The sequence below is a fragment of the Heliangelus exortis genome, chromosome 3, assembly GCF_036169615.1.
Source record: "Heliangelus exortis chromosome 3, bHelExo1.hap1, whole genome shotgun sequence".
In the NCBI taxonomy this organism is placed as follows: domain Eukaryota; kingdom Metazoa; phylum Chordata; class Aves; order Apodiformes; family Trochilidae; genus Heliangelus; species Heliangelus exortis.
In genome coordinates, this window is record NC_092424.1 from 85,376,746 (window position 1) to 85,397,036 (window position 20,291).

Sequence of the window (20,291 nt, forward strand, 5' to 3'; positions counted from 1 at the left end):
GCCAACTAAATTAAATCATAAAGAGAAAAAATATTCAAACCCCATGATTTATTTTAATTTTAAATGTTCACTCAGGTGATGTAAAAATATCAGGATTAATCACTTCATTAAAGCAGGCATCATTTCTGGACATATCTGAAAAAATTTCCCATTTAGTAACTCAGGTAACAAGTGAATAAAAGTAAGGAAAAAATCCAGTCAGCTTTGAAGGAAGGAGAATTTGGCTCAGCAATTATCAAACTTACATTGCATTAATAAAGGATAAATTGTTGGATTATTTTAAATGCTGACCAGGAAGATAGCTTTTCAAACTCTACCAAGACTTAATTCTGCTATTTTCGTCAGGGTCATCCATAGAAAAATTGATTTTGTGATGGCAATGACTCAATGACTCTTCAATTAGTTGGGGACAATTGAGAAACACATTTGTCAAATAGAAATAGAAAAATGTGGTACCTAGAATGGTCCTCAAGAGTTTCAATATGTAAGGAATGTTGAACTAAAATTCAAACCACAATAGTCTCCAAAAGTATACATTTATGAACATTTAGGCAATGATAATTCATGAAGGGTTCATGAAACTCTAAAGATACAGCCATGCTACATGCATCTTAATTTCTAGCCATGCATTCTCAATAAAATACATGGGAGACTGCATTATATCTCAGTTTCAAGCAAAAAGCAAGATAAGAAGATGTTTGCAATAAATACTGAAATCTTAATTACTATTTTAAGATTTATAATTTTTTAAAATTTAATTTATATTGTAAATAATGCTTGGAACATTACATGGTACATAATTAAAAATTTGAACCATCCAGTGGTTCACATATGAAGAATGATATGTAAAAGAAGTCTTTTCATTCACCACTATTTAAAACAAGTACCATGAAATAATCAAAAGAACTATTTTTTCCACAATGCATTCTCCGAAACAGTCTGAAATGTTATAGGGGAAGGAAAAAAAAAAAAAAAGGAAAAAAAAGAAGAAAAAATAAGCAAAAGAAGAAAGCAGGACCATGCTGTTCACCCACGCACCTGGAGGAACAACTCCAATACCATCATCAACATCATAATCTGAGATGTCACTATCACTGATTGGCCGAGATCCTGCACAACAGTAAGGTAAACAAATACCTGAACATCTGGTTGAGTTATAAAATGTAAAAATATGTTCATTTAACATACTACTGAAATGAAAATGATGATTTTAAGTCTAAACAATAAAGGAGGTGAGCTAACCTGCAGTGACTGAGCCAATTTGACATCTTACAGTTCCTACAGCCTCCTCTCCCATCCTCCTCCCCTCAAGTCCTCAGCAATCTTCTGCTCACTAAGTTTATCTCACTAAGCCAGCAAAAAGTTAACTCAAATAACAAAAATAATACTTTTGTGTTATTTCAGTGAGTAAGCTGAATCAGCTTGCTGAACAGGAAAGGAGAGGTGGCAGCATATGGTGAGAGAGGGGAAGAGGAAACAGCACTGCCAGATTTTAGAAAAATATCTCATGAAAGCTAACGTAATTTACTCACTCTATACATATCCTCAGGCAGCAATAACAGCAGTATTACATTTTTATAGTTCATTCCTAAATGTGTACCAATTTCCTATGCATTGGCTGGCATGAATAACTTCCATGTTTAACAGAAAAATAGCTTGGAGAAGTATTTTAAAATATTCCCTTATGTCCATATTTATATGTAAATCTGAAAATAATTTAAATGAACAGAGAAGCTACAATATTAAAATATTTCAATACATTCAATACTTTGATACACCTCAAACAAACCTGAAATCAGACTCATGAAAACAACTGTACCTGTGAAATACAAGCAAAGCATTTCTTTTTTTGCAAAAGTACACTTTTCATCTGTTTGTATAACCGTATTGAAATTTGAGACTAATTTTATGATGAAAAATGGTTTTAAGCCTTAAAAGTCATTAAGGGCTTTTTTTTGTTAATTATTTTAATTACTTTTTAAAGTATCAATAATGATGAATTAATATTTCTGTTTAACAGGAAATTAATGGGAAAAAAATGTTTGAACAATTTTCTTTTGCTAGGGAAAACCAAACCAATTCCAACAGGTTTCCCATACTTAAGCATCACATGTGTAAGGCTGCCATTTCATACATAATGTCAAAGTTGTATCTCTTTTGTACCACACATTTTCATTATACTTAAAGACTACTAAATAATATTTTTATCTTGTAGATGGAAGTTAGATACTATTACACCATATCCAGCATTTCTAATTTCAAATTAAAAGACACAAATGGAATTTGGACCTACTCTGTAATTTTTTGCTAGTGCTTTCTCCACCATGAACATGTCTTCTTGGCATGAAAGGTGATGGCTGAGGCAGAGGTAGTGAAGATTCATCATGTGTCTGTAGTTTATACCAATGTGGTTCATCATCTAAAAGTGCTGTCTCCAGCTCTATAAGAATCTAGTAGAAAAATTATCAGGTTTTAATTTTACTTTCTAGGTGCACACACAAAAATGCATATATAAAATATATATGCATATCTATTCAAAGCCAAACAAAAAACTGAGGAGAAATGTGACTGTACGTATCACCTCTCCAAGAAATTCACTCTCTTCTTCTTGTACTCTTGGCTGATCCCATACAGTTATTTCAAGCATTCGTTCTCTAAAATCTCTACGATGTACATGTGAGTAGATAAAAGTTTGGTTCCATTTTGGTTCTAGACTTTTCTTGACTGTTTTGGTCCTCCTTTTGCTCTTATCACTGAAACACAAATATTTGTTGTAAATTGTAGAAATAAATCACAAAATGATACCTACTCATCAGCATTCACAGTTTCCATTCTTTCTGATCTGCTAATGCCTATTTGCTGTACAGCTGATCACAGTCAAGTAAGCCAAAAGCCCAGAGTTAACCTGATACTGACTTCCACAATGAAAGCACATTTTTTCTTATAATTAGGCTAAGTAAAAAAAAAAAAGTTACAGGGCAGAATTTAATTCATAAGCATTAATTTAAATCTTGATCTAGTACACGGTAATTTCAACACAGTTTTCTACACTGAAAAACTACTACCTTCTGTCTGGAAGAAAATACATTTTTACATAGGGATTCCTGGGGCGTCCATCTACTCTTGGTGGCAAATCTGTTGCTTGCAGAACATTTACTATTAACTGATGTCCCACTTTGTCGTACCACAGTTTAACCTACAAGAATCAAGTTACCAGAAAACATTACTGAAAATGGAGAAAAACCACAAATTTGCATGTGGTATCACATCACCACAATGTAAAAATAATTATTGTTTTTTCCAAGACACAATCAGATACATCTATTTCACATCTCTTAATATTTAGTTAAGCTATATGGAAAAGATGATGGCATAATCCAAAGACCACTCCTGAATAACATGGTGGTGCTTGATTATAATTACAATGTTTATTGTACCCCCTGTATAATCTTGTATGGGTAAGTGCATTTAAACCAGCATATGTCTTACCTCTGGAACTTATAAGCTACATTCAGATAGGAAGCCCTGACTGCAGTTTAATTCAAGGTGTAGTTGAAATGCATCTGCTCTGAGCTGTCACCTTGTGTATGTCCTTATGGAAAGGATGATACACAGATAAGTCCTTTCTTAGGAGAATCATAAAAAAAAAGACATTTTTGAGCCGACTTAGCAATTAGTACGATCAATAATAATAATTTAAAAAAATGTATAAAACAAGGTCTAGATAATAACAGTATACTTAATGCACAGCTTCAATTACTTTTACAGAAAGTTCCAGGATGTAGAGTGTATCTAAAATAAAATGCACTACTGAACAATGCAACTCTTAACAAATGCACAGTTCTTTGTGTTCCCATAAAAAAAAGAAAGTGGTACTATGCCTGCTATCTGAGAATTACTGGGCACATATACAGAAGAGTGACAATTTCCTATGCAGAGGGTACAGGATGACAAGGCAAAAGTCACTTTCATGACTTCCTCTCAGTGTAAATTCCTGTGCTCTTTAATGTATGAAGATAACAATCCTTTACCTCTGCTGTGAATGTTTTGTGAATGTGACTCTTAAAAACATTTGAAAGATGTAAGTGTTTACCAACAGCAGACTTTTCTCTTGATCCCCAACAGACATTAGGAATGTGGAGGGCTGAGGGACCAGCACTTCTTGGATTTTAATTAAGAAGTTGGGGAAAAACAAAACATGCTCACAGAAAGCTGCCCTGGTAGGACTTGTGGTGCATCCCGTAGCACTCCAGGACTGGTCGGAGATATAACGGAAATTGAAGGCCTTTCCATCTTCTGAGATTCAAAAGAACTTGAACCTAAAAATACATGAGAAACATATGAACTTGCTAGATTTTTAAAGTGTATTTGGATAACTTATGAATTGCTTTTTTATTTGCATAAAACTTACATTTATAAACACTTCAACTGGATTACTATATAGAAAGATTTTAAACTGATGCAGATGTTTGGATACCCTTACCTCAAATCAAGCCTGCCATTCTGGTTTTTTTTGTTTGTTTGTTTGTTTGGAGGGTTTTGTTGTTGTTGTTGTTGGGGTATTTTTGGTTTGTTTTTTTTTTTTTTGAAGCAACATATAAAATGTGTTCTTCATATTGCAGTGACAAACCACACCAAGTGTTTTAAATAAAAATATTGTCCTCTGGCAGAACTACACATTTCCTTTCTAACCCAAACTGTTCTATGATTCTATGATCTCAAATTGTTGTTGAATAAACCCATATCTATTGTATGGATTACACTCCCAGTACCCTCTGAAATTTTAACTTCCAAAGAGCTTGCACACCAGAATGTATGCAGGACATGCATCTGGCATGGAGAGTGCTCCAGCATGTGCTGGACATCAGCAGCTCTCCACCAGAGAAGCAGACACCTCATAAATGGCATCAGAGAGGTGTAACAGCACTCAGTGGCTCCACAGAATGCTGTCCCAGGGAAGGTTTCTGCTTGCATCTCAGACAAGGCTCAGATGAGAAAGAACCAGGAGCCCTGGCCCTCACGCACTCTTGCCGACACCATTAAGGTGAGATAGTTAAAAAGAAAACCATTCTTCTGAAGAATGCTACACAAAGAGTTCCCAGAAACAACTTTTTTGTTAGGAAAAAGAGAAACAACAACACTGGACTTGCACTGGATGGTGCAGGAGGTAAAATCCTGACATCATTTGTAGCTTTGGCAATCCCTCGTATCTGTTTTCTCTCTTATGTCAGGGCAAGTAAATTACTGCTTTGGGATACAGCGTGTATATAAGTACAGCAACACAAGATATAGAAGAAAATAATAAAATTTTGCTAACATTTGAAATCTGTATAGCTTTTAATTAAGCCTATATTGCTTTGAATTTAACATACGAGACCAAAGTGCATTTAATTTAGTCATACAAAAACCTCTGAGCCAATGCATTCTCTCAGTGCTCATCTTTCAGAAAGTTCATCATCAAAATGGTTGTGCTGGGTACAGGACCACAGTGAAAGGAATAAAGCGTGTACTCACTAGACTCTAATGGGGGATGAGAAGTCTCAGGAATCCGTGGAATATCACTAAAACATGAATAAAGGCACAGTAATTAGAAACAACAAAGATGAGCTTCTTCTGTGACAAGTATGTTTCTGGGACGCTTTTTTAGAACTATGGATCTGTTTCTACTCTACTGGGTTACAAGGAAAGAAAGGGGATGACAGTATTTTTACAACCAGAACAGTAAAGCTAGAGAGCTTTTAGAGAGAGAAAGGTGCTAAAAGGTAGTGTAGCTATGAATGTTCAACTAATATTTGGAAGAAAAAAAATCAAAAAAATAAGACATAGATCAACTCACTAGTAAGTTTTATACAAACGTCTCAAGGAGGTCACAGAATGCAACCGATGATAATGTCTTAAAATAATAAAAAGAAAAGGCAAATAACATTAGCAATGTGAAACAAACAAAAGAATAATGCATTTCTTTAGAGGCTGAAAAAAACAAAATCAAAGTATGTTTCAACTCAATATAGACAGTTTCTGACATACACATACCCAGCTCATATACAGGCATATGTAAATTCAAACTGATTAAGTTCACATACTTCTATCAGAATTTTGTCATCAACCAATTTATTCTTCCATCAAAATCTAGATGATGATAGCTCCTGACTCTTCTTTTTTCAGTGATCATTGAAAACACATTGCAAGAGCAAGAATTGACTGTTATGGCACAAATAGTAGCAAAGCACCAGAGGAGGGAAATGGAAACAAAGGTCTCCAGTGAATTACTTGAAAGCTTATTCATCTACATTAAATAATCCAAAATTGGAACTACATTGGAAATAACATTTCTGATGAACATATACAAGATTTTATGGCTAAAGCTTAGCATTTTAAAGGTATTCAGACATTTCTATTCAGTGAAGCACACTCTTACTGACTCAATAAAAATAAGACTCCCTGCTGTATAAAAGTCACTTCTGAAAAAGAGACTCAAGTCAGAAAATTAATGTAAATGTGACTAATCAATTAGTCTTAAATTTGCTTTTCATGTCCTGCAAAGCCTATTTCAGATCCCAATTCATGTCTTGCATCATCTTACATTTTGGATCACTCCACATGCTTCACTTTACTTTGAGTTCATAATCCAAGAGTAATGAGGTTTCCCCAAGCTCATGGAAATATAATCACATTACTTAGTCTTGGCATAGTACTACTTCACAAAAATACGAAGAGATTAATGATGTGTTGCACGGCAGCTCTGTTGTGCAGTCTTCCTCCTTTTTAACATATTCTTCCTTAAATTTTCAGGGCAAATCTCATCAGTCTGAAATATTTATTTAGTATATTCAAGCCAAATTTTCTGTTCATGGCTTTGCCATGTTTTCTTGCACTAGAATATAAACACTTTTATGCAATATAAAATTGTTTTTGCCAGTATCCTATGTAGGTTACCTAAATGAGGGCTCCTATGTGAAAGAAGTATTTCAACTTGGAAAGTGCAGCCTATTCTCTCAAGTTTCATTGCTCTTGCATGGTTTAACAAATGGTCAAGTCAATAGTATTTTCCCCACTTAGAACTGGTAATACAGAAGTCCTCTCCAGGTAATAGTAAATAACAGACTCAATCAGATCTTTGTTAAGACTTTACTCATCAGACAGGAAGGAACTTAAATTATAGTTTTTAATGTATTTTTCTAAACCCCTTGCAATTCTTACGAAAGCTGAGTGGAGCATTGGAAGCTAGAGTACAAATTTCAGCTTCTGACAAAATGCATGGTTTGCATAAAATTGTTATTTGTCAGCTTTCCGACCCACCATGTCCATCATCACTATATTAGAATTAATTCAGCCTCAGGAAATCTTCATGGTACAATACACAGCCTACACATGTACATATATAATGTATATGTGTGTATATATGTAATTATTACTAGGAAATCTTCTCTTCCCTAATATATTTTTCTTCATTAAGTATAGCTCCACAGAGAACTACACGACACAAAAAGCTAAGAAACCAATAAATTAAGTATGCAATACAGTGCTGATCACCAAAATTGTGACATAGTATCTTAACAAGCTCTGCAAAAGATGTACTTTCTGCTGTTAATTTAAAAATGAACAAGAAATAATCCAAAGCTGTGATTCTGTCCATATTTAAAATTTGTTACTCCACATAACTATTTTTTAAATATCACCTGCCCCCAATCAAATGTGGGCATTTCTGGCTTATATATATGGAGTGACTTAAATAAATGCATGAGCTTTTTAAACATTGGCATTTTAATTGAAGAATTGAAGTTCCAAAAAGAAACTGTAATACAAAGCTTGTTAGGTAAGAAAATTAGTTTTGCATAGCACGCTGTTTAAGATTGCAGAAAATATTCTAAAATTAATATTTACAAAAAACAACTTTGTCAGAAGAAAGGGTAGAAACCTCATGACTTAGAATATTCACAGCAAATGGTAAATACAAAGTAAAAAGTAAGTAAATAACTAAATTTTTATATCAGAGCAATATGAATATCAGAAAAGTCAGATACATTCCAGTAAGAACTGCTGACATCAAGTTTTGTCTTTCTAGCAAAGGCAAAGGTTTTGTGGGATCCTTCCACACCTCAATGAATACATAAATTAAACTATAACTGGAGATTACAATGTAAAGATATATGGTTCCTGAGGATCACTATTTTGTAAAGCACAGAACCAGCTGCAGTTTCTCTGGGGGCCATAGTCAACAGCTTGATGACTGAAGACAAAACAAATTCAACTGTTTTTGTATTCCACAACTCCTTAGGTTGCTCTAGGGATTTAAAAACACCTTTAGAGATTTCAGAGCTTCTGAGTACCTGTACCCAGGGCTCACCCTCCTATTCCCAAAATTGTTCCTCCTTATAAACCATCAGAACCTGTAGATCAATGTGTAGTTTGCACTTAATTACATTTCTTGAGCTTCTCTCTGGAACTCAGTACTGCCTGGTTTATGATGGAGAGTTTACCTTCCTGCAAGGACCTAGATTACAGTTGCAGTCCTTGCATACAGGAGCTGAATTATACCAGAGAACAATTTTGGCAATACTATCTCTGGACATCCATGCAAAAGGTAACTAAACATCTGAGAAAGAAAATGGAGACAAATGAAAAAACATTTGTTTTACCTGCACTGTCCCATAATCTCACCAAGTCACACAAGAGAGGGTGAGTTGGTTACCATGCCAGGTTTCTTCTCCAAAAAGTGTTCTGCCAGAGGATTTTCTATGCTGTTTTATGATAACTGCCTCTTGCATTATATGCATATTCATAGGTAATTCTTGCCAACCCATTAATTGTACTTTTTATAGAATTCTTATCTACCTTTAGTTACAATCATTAGCATCAATTAGCTTCCATGGAGATTTTAAGGTACTATTGTGGTTATACTTATGGTTTTATGCCTTCATCTGCTAATAGTGTTATATGTTTCACATCTTTCTCCAATAAGCATCCTATAATTATCCATTATTCAAAATTACATTTGCTGGTAGACACAAGGATCAAAATTTACAAGACTGAGCAAATTGTTTAGACATCAATTTTGTAACTGGCAGTCATCTAATTTGTGGGCTTTATAGCCCTCCCATTACTCAGTTAGGACAAGCTGTGTCATATTTGGGCTTTTTAAACCTAATATGCTAGGAATTTTTAAATAGAGACCATTAAAAGTGCTGGTACATTATTTGCATTATTAATATTGAGAGATAAAAACACTTAGATTATTCAGACAAAGTATCATTTTTATGGTCTTTTGGGAACCTATCTCCTCATGGGAATTTTAGGTGTAATGGATTACCACTTACTGCTGTATCAAGCATTTGAATTTGCTGAGTAAGCACCTAAAGTAGATGCAAAACTTTTATACACTAGATTTGTTGGATTAAATAAAATTCCCTGGCATGAATTTGAAACAATCACGTAGTCTGCATAACAAGAGAAGAAAAAGCTCAGGGAGTGGGGAAAGGAATCTGTTAGAGCAAGCAAGCTAATTTGCATTATGAAATTCAATTTACATAGATTATAATTATTTCTAAAAATAAATAAATAAAGGTGAAATCCTGTTTAGTATGTACTTTTTTGTTAATATCAGGATTCCCTTCATTGTGCAATGCCCGATACTTTTTATTCTTTTAAGATGACAGACAAGAATATCCCAATCTGATGCAAAACAACAGGACTCATTATTGCTAGAGAAAGAAAATAACTAAATTCAAATGCATATGCTCTAGTAGTTTTGGGATATTTATTTGCTATTCTCCAAAAGGTTGAACCTGTAGGACACAAATCTTCAAGAACAGTGGTGTTATAGTATGCAAAAACCTCAATGCCAAGACTCCATTTGTCTTTAAATACAGATACAATCTAACGTGCCCTATTTTTGCCTTTGGTTAGGGGGAAAAAAAAAAAAAAGTATGGGTCATCCAAAGCAAAACTTTACATTTTATCAATACTATTTCTGGCTGTACTTTTTAGTGTAAAATTTACTGCTCAGATTCAGAAATATTTTTGGATTTTGAATGTCCTTCACATTCTATTGAACAGATACAGCATTTTCTCTCAATTTTTTTCAAGAATACATCACTGGAAGGTGGTGACCCTGTACTTCATTTTTTTAAGCTACTGGATTTATCAAATTCATAAACTAAAATAATTCAAATGGTTTAATAATGAAGTGATGTTAAAAGCTTAAGGAAATACAACAGTTGTAAATACACCGATAGCAATAAATATCTCTACAGCTCAATATTTGAAATAACTTATCTAGCACTTTCTTTTTACATCAGTTACAAAAATCAATTTTCAGATTTTCCTCAGTTGACACAGAGTTCAAATCAGGTTCAGAAGAAACGTTTCTTTTCAGATGAATTAAACATAAAAACTAGAAATCAAATTTATTTTGAACTACAAAGATATAGGAATGTATTTAAAATTTTAAGTTAGGAATGTCTCCTAATTCATCTGACTGAAGAATATAAAATGAGATTTCTACTCCACCCTTGTCTCCAGATGGATGGTAATTTCAGCTTTTAACAACCACTATTATTGCATTAAGCTTTTGTTTTCCATTAGGAGGTAGAACTCCTAGCTAGATTTAGGAACAAATTTTATTATTATTCAAGTACTTTTAATAATTATTGCCATTATCAGGGTAATCTCCTTTGCAAAATATAGTTACATTTTCACAGTAGAGACAAAATCAAACATTAAAAGCTGATGTGAAACAAATGTAAAGTAGAAGATTTTAGTCAGAAAGAAATTTAATAGTATCTTTTGTTTCTAAAACTGAAAAATTTTCATGTTTGAGTCAGATAAATCTTAGAACAAGGATAAAATCTAGCAAATTCAAAAAAGAAACAAATCAGGCATTCACAAATAGGAAACAGTTTACAATGTGCCTACATGGTAGTGTTATGAAAAGACTTAGAGTGAGCGCACAAGAACTCTGGGAAGGTGACAAATTACAGAGAGATTTAAAACCTTTTAAATTATTTTTTTTTAAAACTAGCCATGAGTCACAGTTTATTGTTAATCATATGGTTCTATTCCACAATATAAATGTTAATTTACAATATACGAATCATATTCAATTCATATTCCTATTCATATTCTAAGTTTTAGAAACTTAGCTTAAAATGGTCCCAACAGGGTTGTGTTCAAGGAAGGAGTGCAGAATACCACTGATATGATTGTCACAAATGCAGGGTCAAACCCACTAATCTTACCAACTCAGATTTTATTATCTTTCTGAGGTTTATTTGGGAAATTGATAATACCAGTATTACTACCAGAAGCCCCAAAAACTGAATTTATAATAAATAAAAGAAGCATAATACATGAATGCTAATTTTTAAAGAAAAAATTACCTTCGTATTTATGAAGCTATTTTCATTTCCCTTTTTTATTTTGACAATATAATCATTGAAGGCTAAATACAGCCTTCAATTAAGATATTTTATTTTCTTTTTAGATATTAAAGAATGCCTGTTTAAAATCCTACTAGCATTGACTGACTAAAATCCTGCAGTGTTCAACGTTTGCTGATATTTTCTTCTACTTATGATACTTATAGAAGTTATTCCAATTTAATTAATCTAAAAGCCTGAAAAACAATTATTTTCCCATGTACAGGCCCACTGGATCCAGCAGTTTTCCTTTTCCACTTGGCAAAAAACCCCTCATCAGTACTTGGACCATACTAGAAACAGCATTTATATATATCATTGTAAAGATCCCAGATTGCAAATGCCAGTGAAAAAAATGCAACCCACAGAATATCAATAATAGAATGTGAATCATATTCCGTTATTAAGAAATAAAAAATAATGAATTTACAAATAGTCTCTTTAAGAAGTCCAATTAGTAGAAGTAATAACTGTGTAAAGAAGCAAGTCTTTAGCCTTACCCAATTGGTCTTGAAACAATAATTTCAACTTGAGGTTCTGATTTGGATTCTAAAATAATGTTGTAAACTTCTTCATTCGTAGCTCCAGGCAAGGGTTTACCATTCCATTCTAGAACTTCATCCCCTTGAATTTAAAAATAAGTTTTTCATTTCCATATTCTTTTAGAAAGAAGTGAAAAACATTTACAAAATTTACACAACCAAATAAAATTGCCCAAAATCAATCAGAAAGCTGTGCTGAAGCCCAAAAAGGTTTGAGACATTATCAAGACTCCTTTCTCAGAAAAGAAATACCGTATGTGTCTGCAAAACATATTAAAGATACCACTTGTGCAAAGCACCTGTCATTTTTACTATGAAATAAAAGTTTTTAATTAAAATCAAAGAATCACCAAGATAATTAAATATAAGACACATGCAAAACACAACTGGACACGGGCCTGTGTAGCCTGATCTAGCTGACCCTAACTTCCTCAACCATTCTGTGATCCAGTGATACTCTGCTGCAAATTGAGGTCAGATGAACTCCCTGGTCTTAAGCCCCACTATAATAGCCTAAAGCTGGTCGAGGAGCTTTTTGACATGTTATGTTGAAGATGTTTAAGATAACCAAGATATCCGCACAAAGCTGTCCATTCAGATGCATGTTCAGCAGAGATGGAAAGTTTTTAGACTTATGCTGCAAATCTCTGAATTTTTTAATTGATTTCTAAAGTACTAATTTGGATTGGGAGCTAGTTCCAATCTCTTGTAGAAAGAGACAAGAATCTGAACAGCCCCTCTGTAATCCAGCAGGAAACAGTCAGTGACCTACTGACCTGCTTGGATCCCCACAAATCACAGAATCATAGAATCATAGAATTGTCTGGGTTGGAAGGGACCTCAGAGATCATCAAGTCCAACCCTTGATCCACTACCGCTGCAGTTACCAGACCATGGCACTGAGTGCCACACCCAGTCTCTTTTTAAATATCTCCAGGGATGGAGAATCCACTTCTTCACGGGGCAGCCCATTCCAATGCTTGATCACCCTCTCAGTAAATCTATGGGACCAGAAGGGATCCACCCAAGGGTGATGAGGGAGCTGGCAGAAGAGCTCACCAAGCCCCTCTCTATCATTTACCAAGTCCTGGCTCACTGGGGACAACCCAGACGACTGGAAGTTGGCGAATGTCACGCCAATCCACAAAAAGGGACAAAAGGAGGACCCGGGAAACTCCAGGCCCATCAGCCTGACCTCAGTGCCTGGCAGGGTTATGGAGCAGATCATCCTGGGGGCAATCACACAGCAACTGCAGGATGGGCAAGGGATCAGACCCAGCCAGCACGGGGTTAGGAAGGGCAGGTCCTGTCTGACCAACCTGATCTCCTTTTATGATCAGGTGACGCACCTGGTGGATGAAGGGAAGGTTGTGGATGTGGTCTACCTGGACTTCAGCAAAGCCTTTGACACCGTCTCCCTCAGCATTCTCCTGAAAAAGCTGTCAGCCCACAGCTTGGACAGGGGCACTCTGTGCTGGGTTAGGAACTGGCTGGAGGGCTGGGCCCAGAGAGTGGTGCTGAACGGGGCTGCATCCAGTTGGCGGCCACTCACCAGTGGTGTCCCCCAGGGATCAGTGTTGGGCCCAGTTCTGTTCAATATCTTTATCGATGATTTAGATGAGGGGATTGAGTTCATCAGCAGCAAATTTGCAGATGACACTAAGCTGGGGGGAAGTGTGGATCAGCTGGAAGGCAGGAGGGCTCTGCAGAGGGACCTGGACAGACTGGAGAGTTGGGCTGATTCCAACGGGATGAGGTTCAACACGGCCAAGTGCCGGGTCCTGCACTTTGGCCACAACAACCCCATGGGGAGCTCCAGGCTGGGCACAGAGTGGCTGAGAGCAGCCAGGCAGAAAGGGACCTGGGAGTCTGGATTGACAGGAAGCTGAACATGAGCCAGCAGTGTGCCCAGGTGGCCAAGAAGGCCAATGGCATCCTGGCCTGGATCAGGAACAGCGTGGCCAGCAGGTCCAGGGAAGGGATTCTGCCCCTGTACTCAGCACTGGTGAGGCCACACCTTGAGTCCTGTGTCCAGTTTTGGGCCCCTCAGTTCAGGAAGGAGACTGAGGTCCTGGAGCGGGTCCAGAGAAGAGCAAGGAGGCTGTGAAGGGATCCACACACAAGTCCTGTGAGGAAGGGCTGAGGGAGCTGGGGCTGTTCAGCCTGGAGAAGAGGAGGCTCAGGGGAGACCTCATCACTCTCTGCAACTCCCTGAGAGGAGGGTGTAGCCAGGGGGGGGTTGGTCTCTTCTCCCAGGCAACTCTCAGCAAGATAAGACGGCCTGGTCTCATGTTATGCCAGGGGAGGTTTAGGTTAGATATTAGAAAGAATTTCTTTATGGAGAGGGCTGCCCAGGGAAGTAGTGGATTGTCTGCCCCTGGTGATATTTAAGGAGACTGGATGTGGCACTCAGTGCCATGGTCTGGTAACTGCAGCGGTAGTGGATCAAGGGTTGGACTTGATGATCTCAGAAGTCCCTTCCAACCCAGCCGATTCTATGATTCTATTCTATGATTCTTCTTGAAGTAGGACAAACATCATATGATAGACCAGGTTGTTCAGGGACTTGACCAGATGAGATATGGTTAAGTCAAAGGAAGGATATGCAACATCTCTGGGAAATCTCTTTCAAGCCTTAACTATCCTCTCTAGATACAGGAAGAATAATATTTTCTCAACCAGGTTCTCCTTCGTTCCAGTTTGTGCACTTTGATCCTTCTGTGATCAATCTCACAACATTCTGATCTCACAACAGTCTGGCTCTTGTTTCCCTGCAGCCTCCCATGGGCCAAGTGAAAACAATAATTAAACCCTCTCATAGCTTTTCCTTTGCTCATCTGCACAAACCCAGTTCTCACAGCTTTGTTGGGAGATGCTCTAGATTCATAATCAACTTTCTTTCCTTTTGCCCAACCTAGTCCTGTTTGTTGGTATCTTCTGCTAAAGGAAATTAAACTGTACACAGTACACCAGAAACAGCCTCACAAGCACTGAATGGAGGGAAAAATCACCTCCCTCCACCAGGACTGGTGAAAATCCTGCTAGTACAGATCTGTACATGACTAAAAGGGCATTTTGCTGACTCATGTTCAACTTACTGTCCTCCAGCTAATCCAGAAACTTTTCTGCCAAGCTGCTTTCTAGCTGATTGGCTTCTAGTGCTTTTGCACTGGGCTATTCTGTTCCTGATGCAAAATTTCATATTTGCAATTAAAATTTATGACATTTATACAATTACTCAAAGATTTATCAACTAGCTAAATTTTGGAGGATTTTCATAAAGATAAAAAAGGATATTTTCCTAACACCAAGGACTCACCCATGCCTTTTATTGTGTTTTAGTCTCATAACAGGATTAACAAACTTTTGTTCATAGAAAACATTCACAGAACTTTTTTTTTCATGAAATTATTTCATCTATAAAATATTTTTAGAGACTAAAAATAGCCTTGTCTTAAAAAACAAAGTAGTCCAGGCATAGAAACGTAATATTTTACCCCAGATAGTTCAAGAGGAGTGGGGAGAAAATTATTTTCTGTGATTATAATCTGCAGTTAAAACCTTACAAACAATTATAATAATTGGTGTTATCATGAACCCCATTTATATTGACTTGGTAAAGAAGCCAAACAACCAATGCCAAAACAAAGTAGGTTAGTTTTAGAGGCTTATCATCTTTTCTACTTCTTTATCACTATTTGTTTCATGCAATTATGCTAAATTCAGACAAGTTTTCGTCAGAGCTTCTGGATTCCCAAGGAGGCATTGCAAAGACTTTGGTTGGCTAAGACAAGACTTAGAAAGTAGTTGCTTAGAGCCATGGTGAAAATATAAACCACTGAGAAGTCATTTTGAGAATAACTGCTGTGTAGAGTTCTCACTTCATTTAGAAGCTTGAAAAGTGCCAACAGCACAGCCTGAGTAACTGAGTGCATATATATATATATATATATATATACTGTAGCTGAGTATATATATATATATATATATATATATACACACACACACACACACACACACACACAAACGAAAACTTTTAAGTTAATTTTCTTGGGCTGTTTTCCATTTTTATTTGTAACAACTCACACTGAAACAAGGACAAACGAAGTCCATTGCAAGAGCAGTGCATCATCCCTCAGGTGACACTATAGTGCAAGAAATTGTAATAACTTCTGTTTTCCACAATGAGACAGCTTTTTAGAAAAGGTTTGCACTGCTTCTATGGATCATAATCAGAAGCTCCTGAATTAGCAAGAATGCTCAGTTCTGGCACCAGTACTGATCAGGAGTGATCATTTTGCTCATACAGCCAAGCAATTTGAGTTAAAAGTAAATTAGAAATGTAGGCAACTATAGTTTTCTGTCATAACTTTACAGTATGGTCCTGTTTTTAAAAACATTAGCATATCACATGACCAACATTAGCAGATGCATTATAAAAAGACAATACATTTTATATGGAGCTGATTGATTTACCTGCTCTGAGATGCCCCACCACATCAGCCAAGCTACCTTTCTTCACTTTGGTAATGAAGGCACCGAGTCGTCCTAATTCTGTCATTTTTCCTCCAACAACCTGGTTAATTATCAGTTTGTGAGTTTCCAAGCCATAAATGAGACATTATACCAAGCATAAATAGAGAGACCACTTTTCACATTATTTTTAATATTAAACTTAAAATATGCATAAGCAAAGCTTCTCAATTTCTGCTTCACAGGGGCTTAAAGACAAAATTAAGACACAAAAAGAACAAATCTATTTGAAAAGAAGTAAAGCTGACACAGAATTATTCAAATTCCTTTTAATATGTTTGACTTTAATATGTATCCTTTTAATAATCTTGTGCAGTTTGCTAAGTATCTAAATTTGTTGCAGAATGTTTCATAATAGATAACCAAGAAAGTGTACTTTGCAACTAGATGTCTGTCATTTTCTTAAATTTAAATTGCAATCAAACCAGATGTATGAAAAACCCCAAATGCCATTTCAAACTTAGCAAATACTCTATGTGAAACATGGGCAAACAGTTCACAAGAACATTTTTACTGCTAAAACCCTCATCCAGGCACAAAACAGGATAAAACAGCAATTACTGGCTTTTGCTAACAGAACTGAAGACAGCTATTTTTAAGATGACTGCATGATACAGAGATCAGAAAAATCAGGAAAAAAGTTGCCCTCAGGAGGTTCAATTTTTAACAAAATTTAAGTCAAGAAAATGTGGTCTTGCTGACCTGCTTGCATTCTTTATCTTTCTCTCTCCAGTCAGGATTTTTTGTCATGAATATCCTGGAACAAGTTTTATAATAAAATGGAACAGTGGAAATCTGGTTCATTAGGTATTATTTCCCCATGATGCAATCACAATAACCAGTTAGAGTTTAACAAAGATGTGTAGCCAAGAAGACACAGAATGCCACCTGCTCACAAGCTTGGCACAAGATCCCATGCTAAATTTATCAGTGGGGGTCTTTGTTCACACTTGAAAGAAAACTTGAAAAATTGAAGATAAGCTCTCCAATATACATTCCCTACTAGACCAAAATTTTCTCACATATTAAAAAATATTGCTTTCTGTCAGCAAAAAACAACCTTGTGCTACAGACTACCAGACATTCAGTAGACTGAAGCTGTTATCTTCTGTATTGCCACAACATTCTATCCTACTTCAAGGTGGATAAATTGCTCTTACCCAGGACATGCCATTACCAAGCTCACAAGGTTCTTTCCTGATTTAACTCCCACCACAATGAGCAGAACAGACAACTCACATTTCCATCATCTAAGACTGAACTATCAGACAACTGTAGGCATGGAGTAGTCCACTGTCTCTGCCAGATTCAGTCCTAAGTGGTTGGGAATGTTTCACATTTCTCATTGTTTCTTTTGCTCTCAGTGGGGAGATGAAGACACCCAAGTTCTCTCAATCATCTTTTGAGCTCCATATAATTCAAAATACACATGGAGAGAAAAAATCTTTTTCTGGCACACTAGTCCCCACCAGTTTCAGAAGTAGCCCCCTCTTTTTAAGTGTTTCAGCAATTTAAGGACATGAATCTAAAGGTGTGCTACAAAGTACTAATTTAGGGATTTAAATCAACTCGACAGATCTTAATTTGGGGGCATGAGGTTAACTGAAATTTCACTTAATATAATCTCTACAATGCTTTAAAAGGTTTTTTTTCTTCCTGCAAATTTTTGTGTAAATATTTAGTGTCACTCCACAAAGTTTCTTTCTGAATGGCTGAGTGTATTTAAAACACTGACACTGCAAACACTCACATCTGGATGGCATTTCTATAAGTGGATTATGAGATTAATTACTTGACTGAAATGCATACAGCAGAGTTAGAAAAGGCAGGACTTCATTAATGCACTACAAGGTGCAGGATAAGTCATGAAAACAGGAAGCTGAATAAACACACTTTTAAAAATCAAAATAGTTCAGCTCCTGTGCCATGTGAAAGACTTCATAGAAGGATAATTTGTCTGTATAACTTGCAAAAATTAATAAAAATCAGAAATACATTTTTGTCAAATGACCATATAATAAGAGAATCCTCTGATTCAATGGGTTGGATCTCTAGGTCTAAAGTCAATGGAAGCTTCTTTCATTTATCAGAGAAACAATTTAAGACTTACTTTTAGCCCCAGTAATGCACCTGATTCTTTTGGCATGGTTGTTCTCTTGTTAAGAATAACACGCCCAATTAAACGATCTCCCTCTTTTGAAGGCTGCCACGTTACTGGGTGCTGTTAAAAAAGCAAGCAGTAGAATTAAAGAAATGGAACCATGTTCCTGTATTTAGATGCACATTTATCAACTGACAAAATTTCTGGATCATTATGTCACAGTAGACACAAACATCCTTCAGATGTGTTACATATGCCACCCAAGCTTCTGTTATTTTATCTGTTGTAATCTAACTTCATTAAATATTTATGCACACTTAAAAAAAAAACAACTCAGCACTAAGTCTGCAGGCAGAATATAATTCAAATCTCAGCACAATTACACATTTAAAACTTACTTTTAGTAATACAAGTAAATATTTACTTTTAAACTCTATGACCTCCAGAAAGTGCATTCATAAATTCTGTTCTTTAGGATAATACACCTGTCACCCAGTTGTACTAGATGGTTTTGTTATATAATTCAAATCCAAATGATCCTTTCCCATTCCAATTCAGTAGAAAAAGCTGCTATCTTTTCCAGAGGCACATCACACTCACATCTGCATTTGTAGTGTGTAGTGAAATCTACTATCATGTCTATAAAATAATTAAATTTGCCTTAAAATTCAGGTAATTTTACTAGCATACATTTTAATAAAATCTTCTTTCCAATTTCTATTTCCATGATCCACGAAATCATTTTTTCTTATGAACTGTATGAAACAATTTTTACAAGAAAATATCTATGCTGAACTTTAATAATCAGCAAACATTTTAATTCATACTTATGAATCTCTTTTTCCATATTTCTTACCGAACTAATAGGGGATGTTTCCCTGCTGTGCCACGTGGCAGGATCCAGCCAGTAATAATCCAAGTCACCTGGAAGAATATGAATAGAAAGAAATGTGTAATCTCTCAAAAAGAGAAAGAGGTATGAATGATTACTTTTGCATGCATGAATTTGTGCAATAGTTTCACGAAGGAAATACAAAACCAGTTTTATTTTTCAAATCCTGTATCAATTTGAAAAACATATAGCCTACTAATATAAAAGCAAAACCACATAGCACATTTATTTGGAACTCTGCTTTTCAACCTCAGAATCAGTTGTGCACTCTGGCTGCTTTTGACTTTTCCCAGTCATCTTCCAAGAATGGCCCCAGTGCAGGGCATTCACAGCTCTCCTCCTCCCCCTCTCCCCGGCCCTGATTCTGTAATAAACACAGGACCACAGCTAACGATGACATGAGAGAGAATATTCTGCACAATAGGCACTTAGCTATCCTTAAGGACAGAACAGCAAACCACACTCAGGAATCTGCCAAGTAGTTGATCAATACTGTGACAATGGGCACAGTACAGACAGAGGCACAGGAGCTGGTAAAGGGTAATAGAGGACCAGGTAGAATAGCCACACTACTAGAACAAACAGTGCCAACAGCTCATACAAGGTTGAAATCTTTCATTTCACTTGGGGCAAGTTTATGTGCTACGTACATAAAGGATAAACCCATGGATTACAGGTGGTCTGGGAGCCATGAGACTACTGGGCCACAAGGAGGGAAACTACAGGCAGGATTTGGGAGAAAAGGTAGCAGTGTAAGATCACAGAGTATATTTGAACTTATAGAAAGCTAATGAAACTACAGTTTG

At 36.0% G+C, this 20,291-nt stretch overlaps 1 protein-coding gene across 15 annotated transcripts in view; it reads right to left on the bottom strand.

The window, feature by feature from the left end:
* The window catches only part of RIMS1 (regulating synaptic membrane exocytosis 1), a 305,213-nt gene that overhangs the window by 110,769 nt on the left and 174,153 nt on the right, over positions 1-20,291 (bottom strand). For 8 of the 15 annotated variants that reach the window (XR_011725375.1, XM_071741571.1, XM_071741567.1 and 5 more), the window contains exons 5-14: positions 19,450-19,517; positions 18,603-18,713; positions 16,436-16,535; positions 11,918-12,041; positions 5,515-5,561; positions 4,207-4,319; positions 3,066-3,196; positions 2,582-2,753; positions 2,294-2,450; positions 1,039-1,110 (exon numbers count right to left, since the gene is read on the bottom strand). Coding sequence is in view for 14 of the 15 variants with exons in the window: in XM_071741571.1 (XP_071597672.1) it covers positions 1,039-1,110; positions 2,294-2,450; positions 2,582-2,753; positions 3,066-3,196; positions 4,207-4,319; positions 5,515-5,561; positions 11,918-12,041; positions 16,436-16,535; positions 18,603-18,713; positions 19,450-19,517 (1,095 nt within the window). In the remaining variant the exon portion in view is untranslated. Of the gene's footprint in view, positions 1-1,038; positions 1,111-2,289; positions 2,451-2,581; positions 2,754-3,065; positions 3,197-4,206; positions 4,320-5,514; positions 5,562-5,836; positions 5,894-11,917; positions 12,042-16,435; positions 16,536-18,602; positions 18,714-19,449; positions 19,518-20,291 lie in introns of those variants that run through there. The other 7 variants (XM_071741578.1, XM_071741569.1, XM_071741562.1 and 4 more) reach the window with 2 other exon arrangements.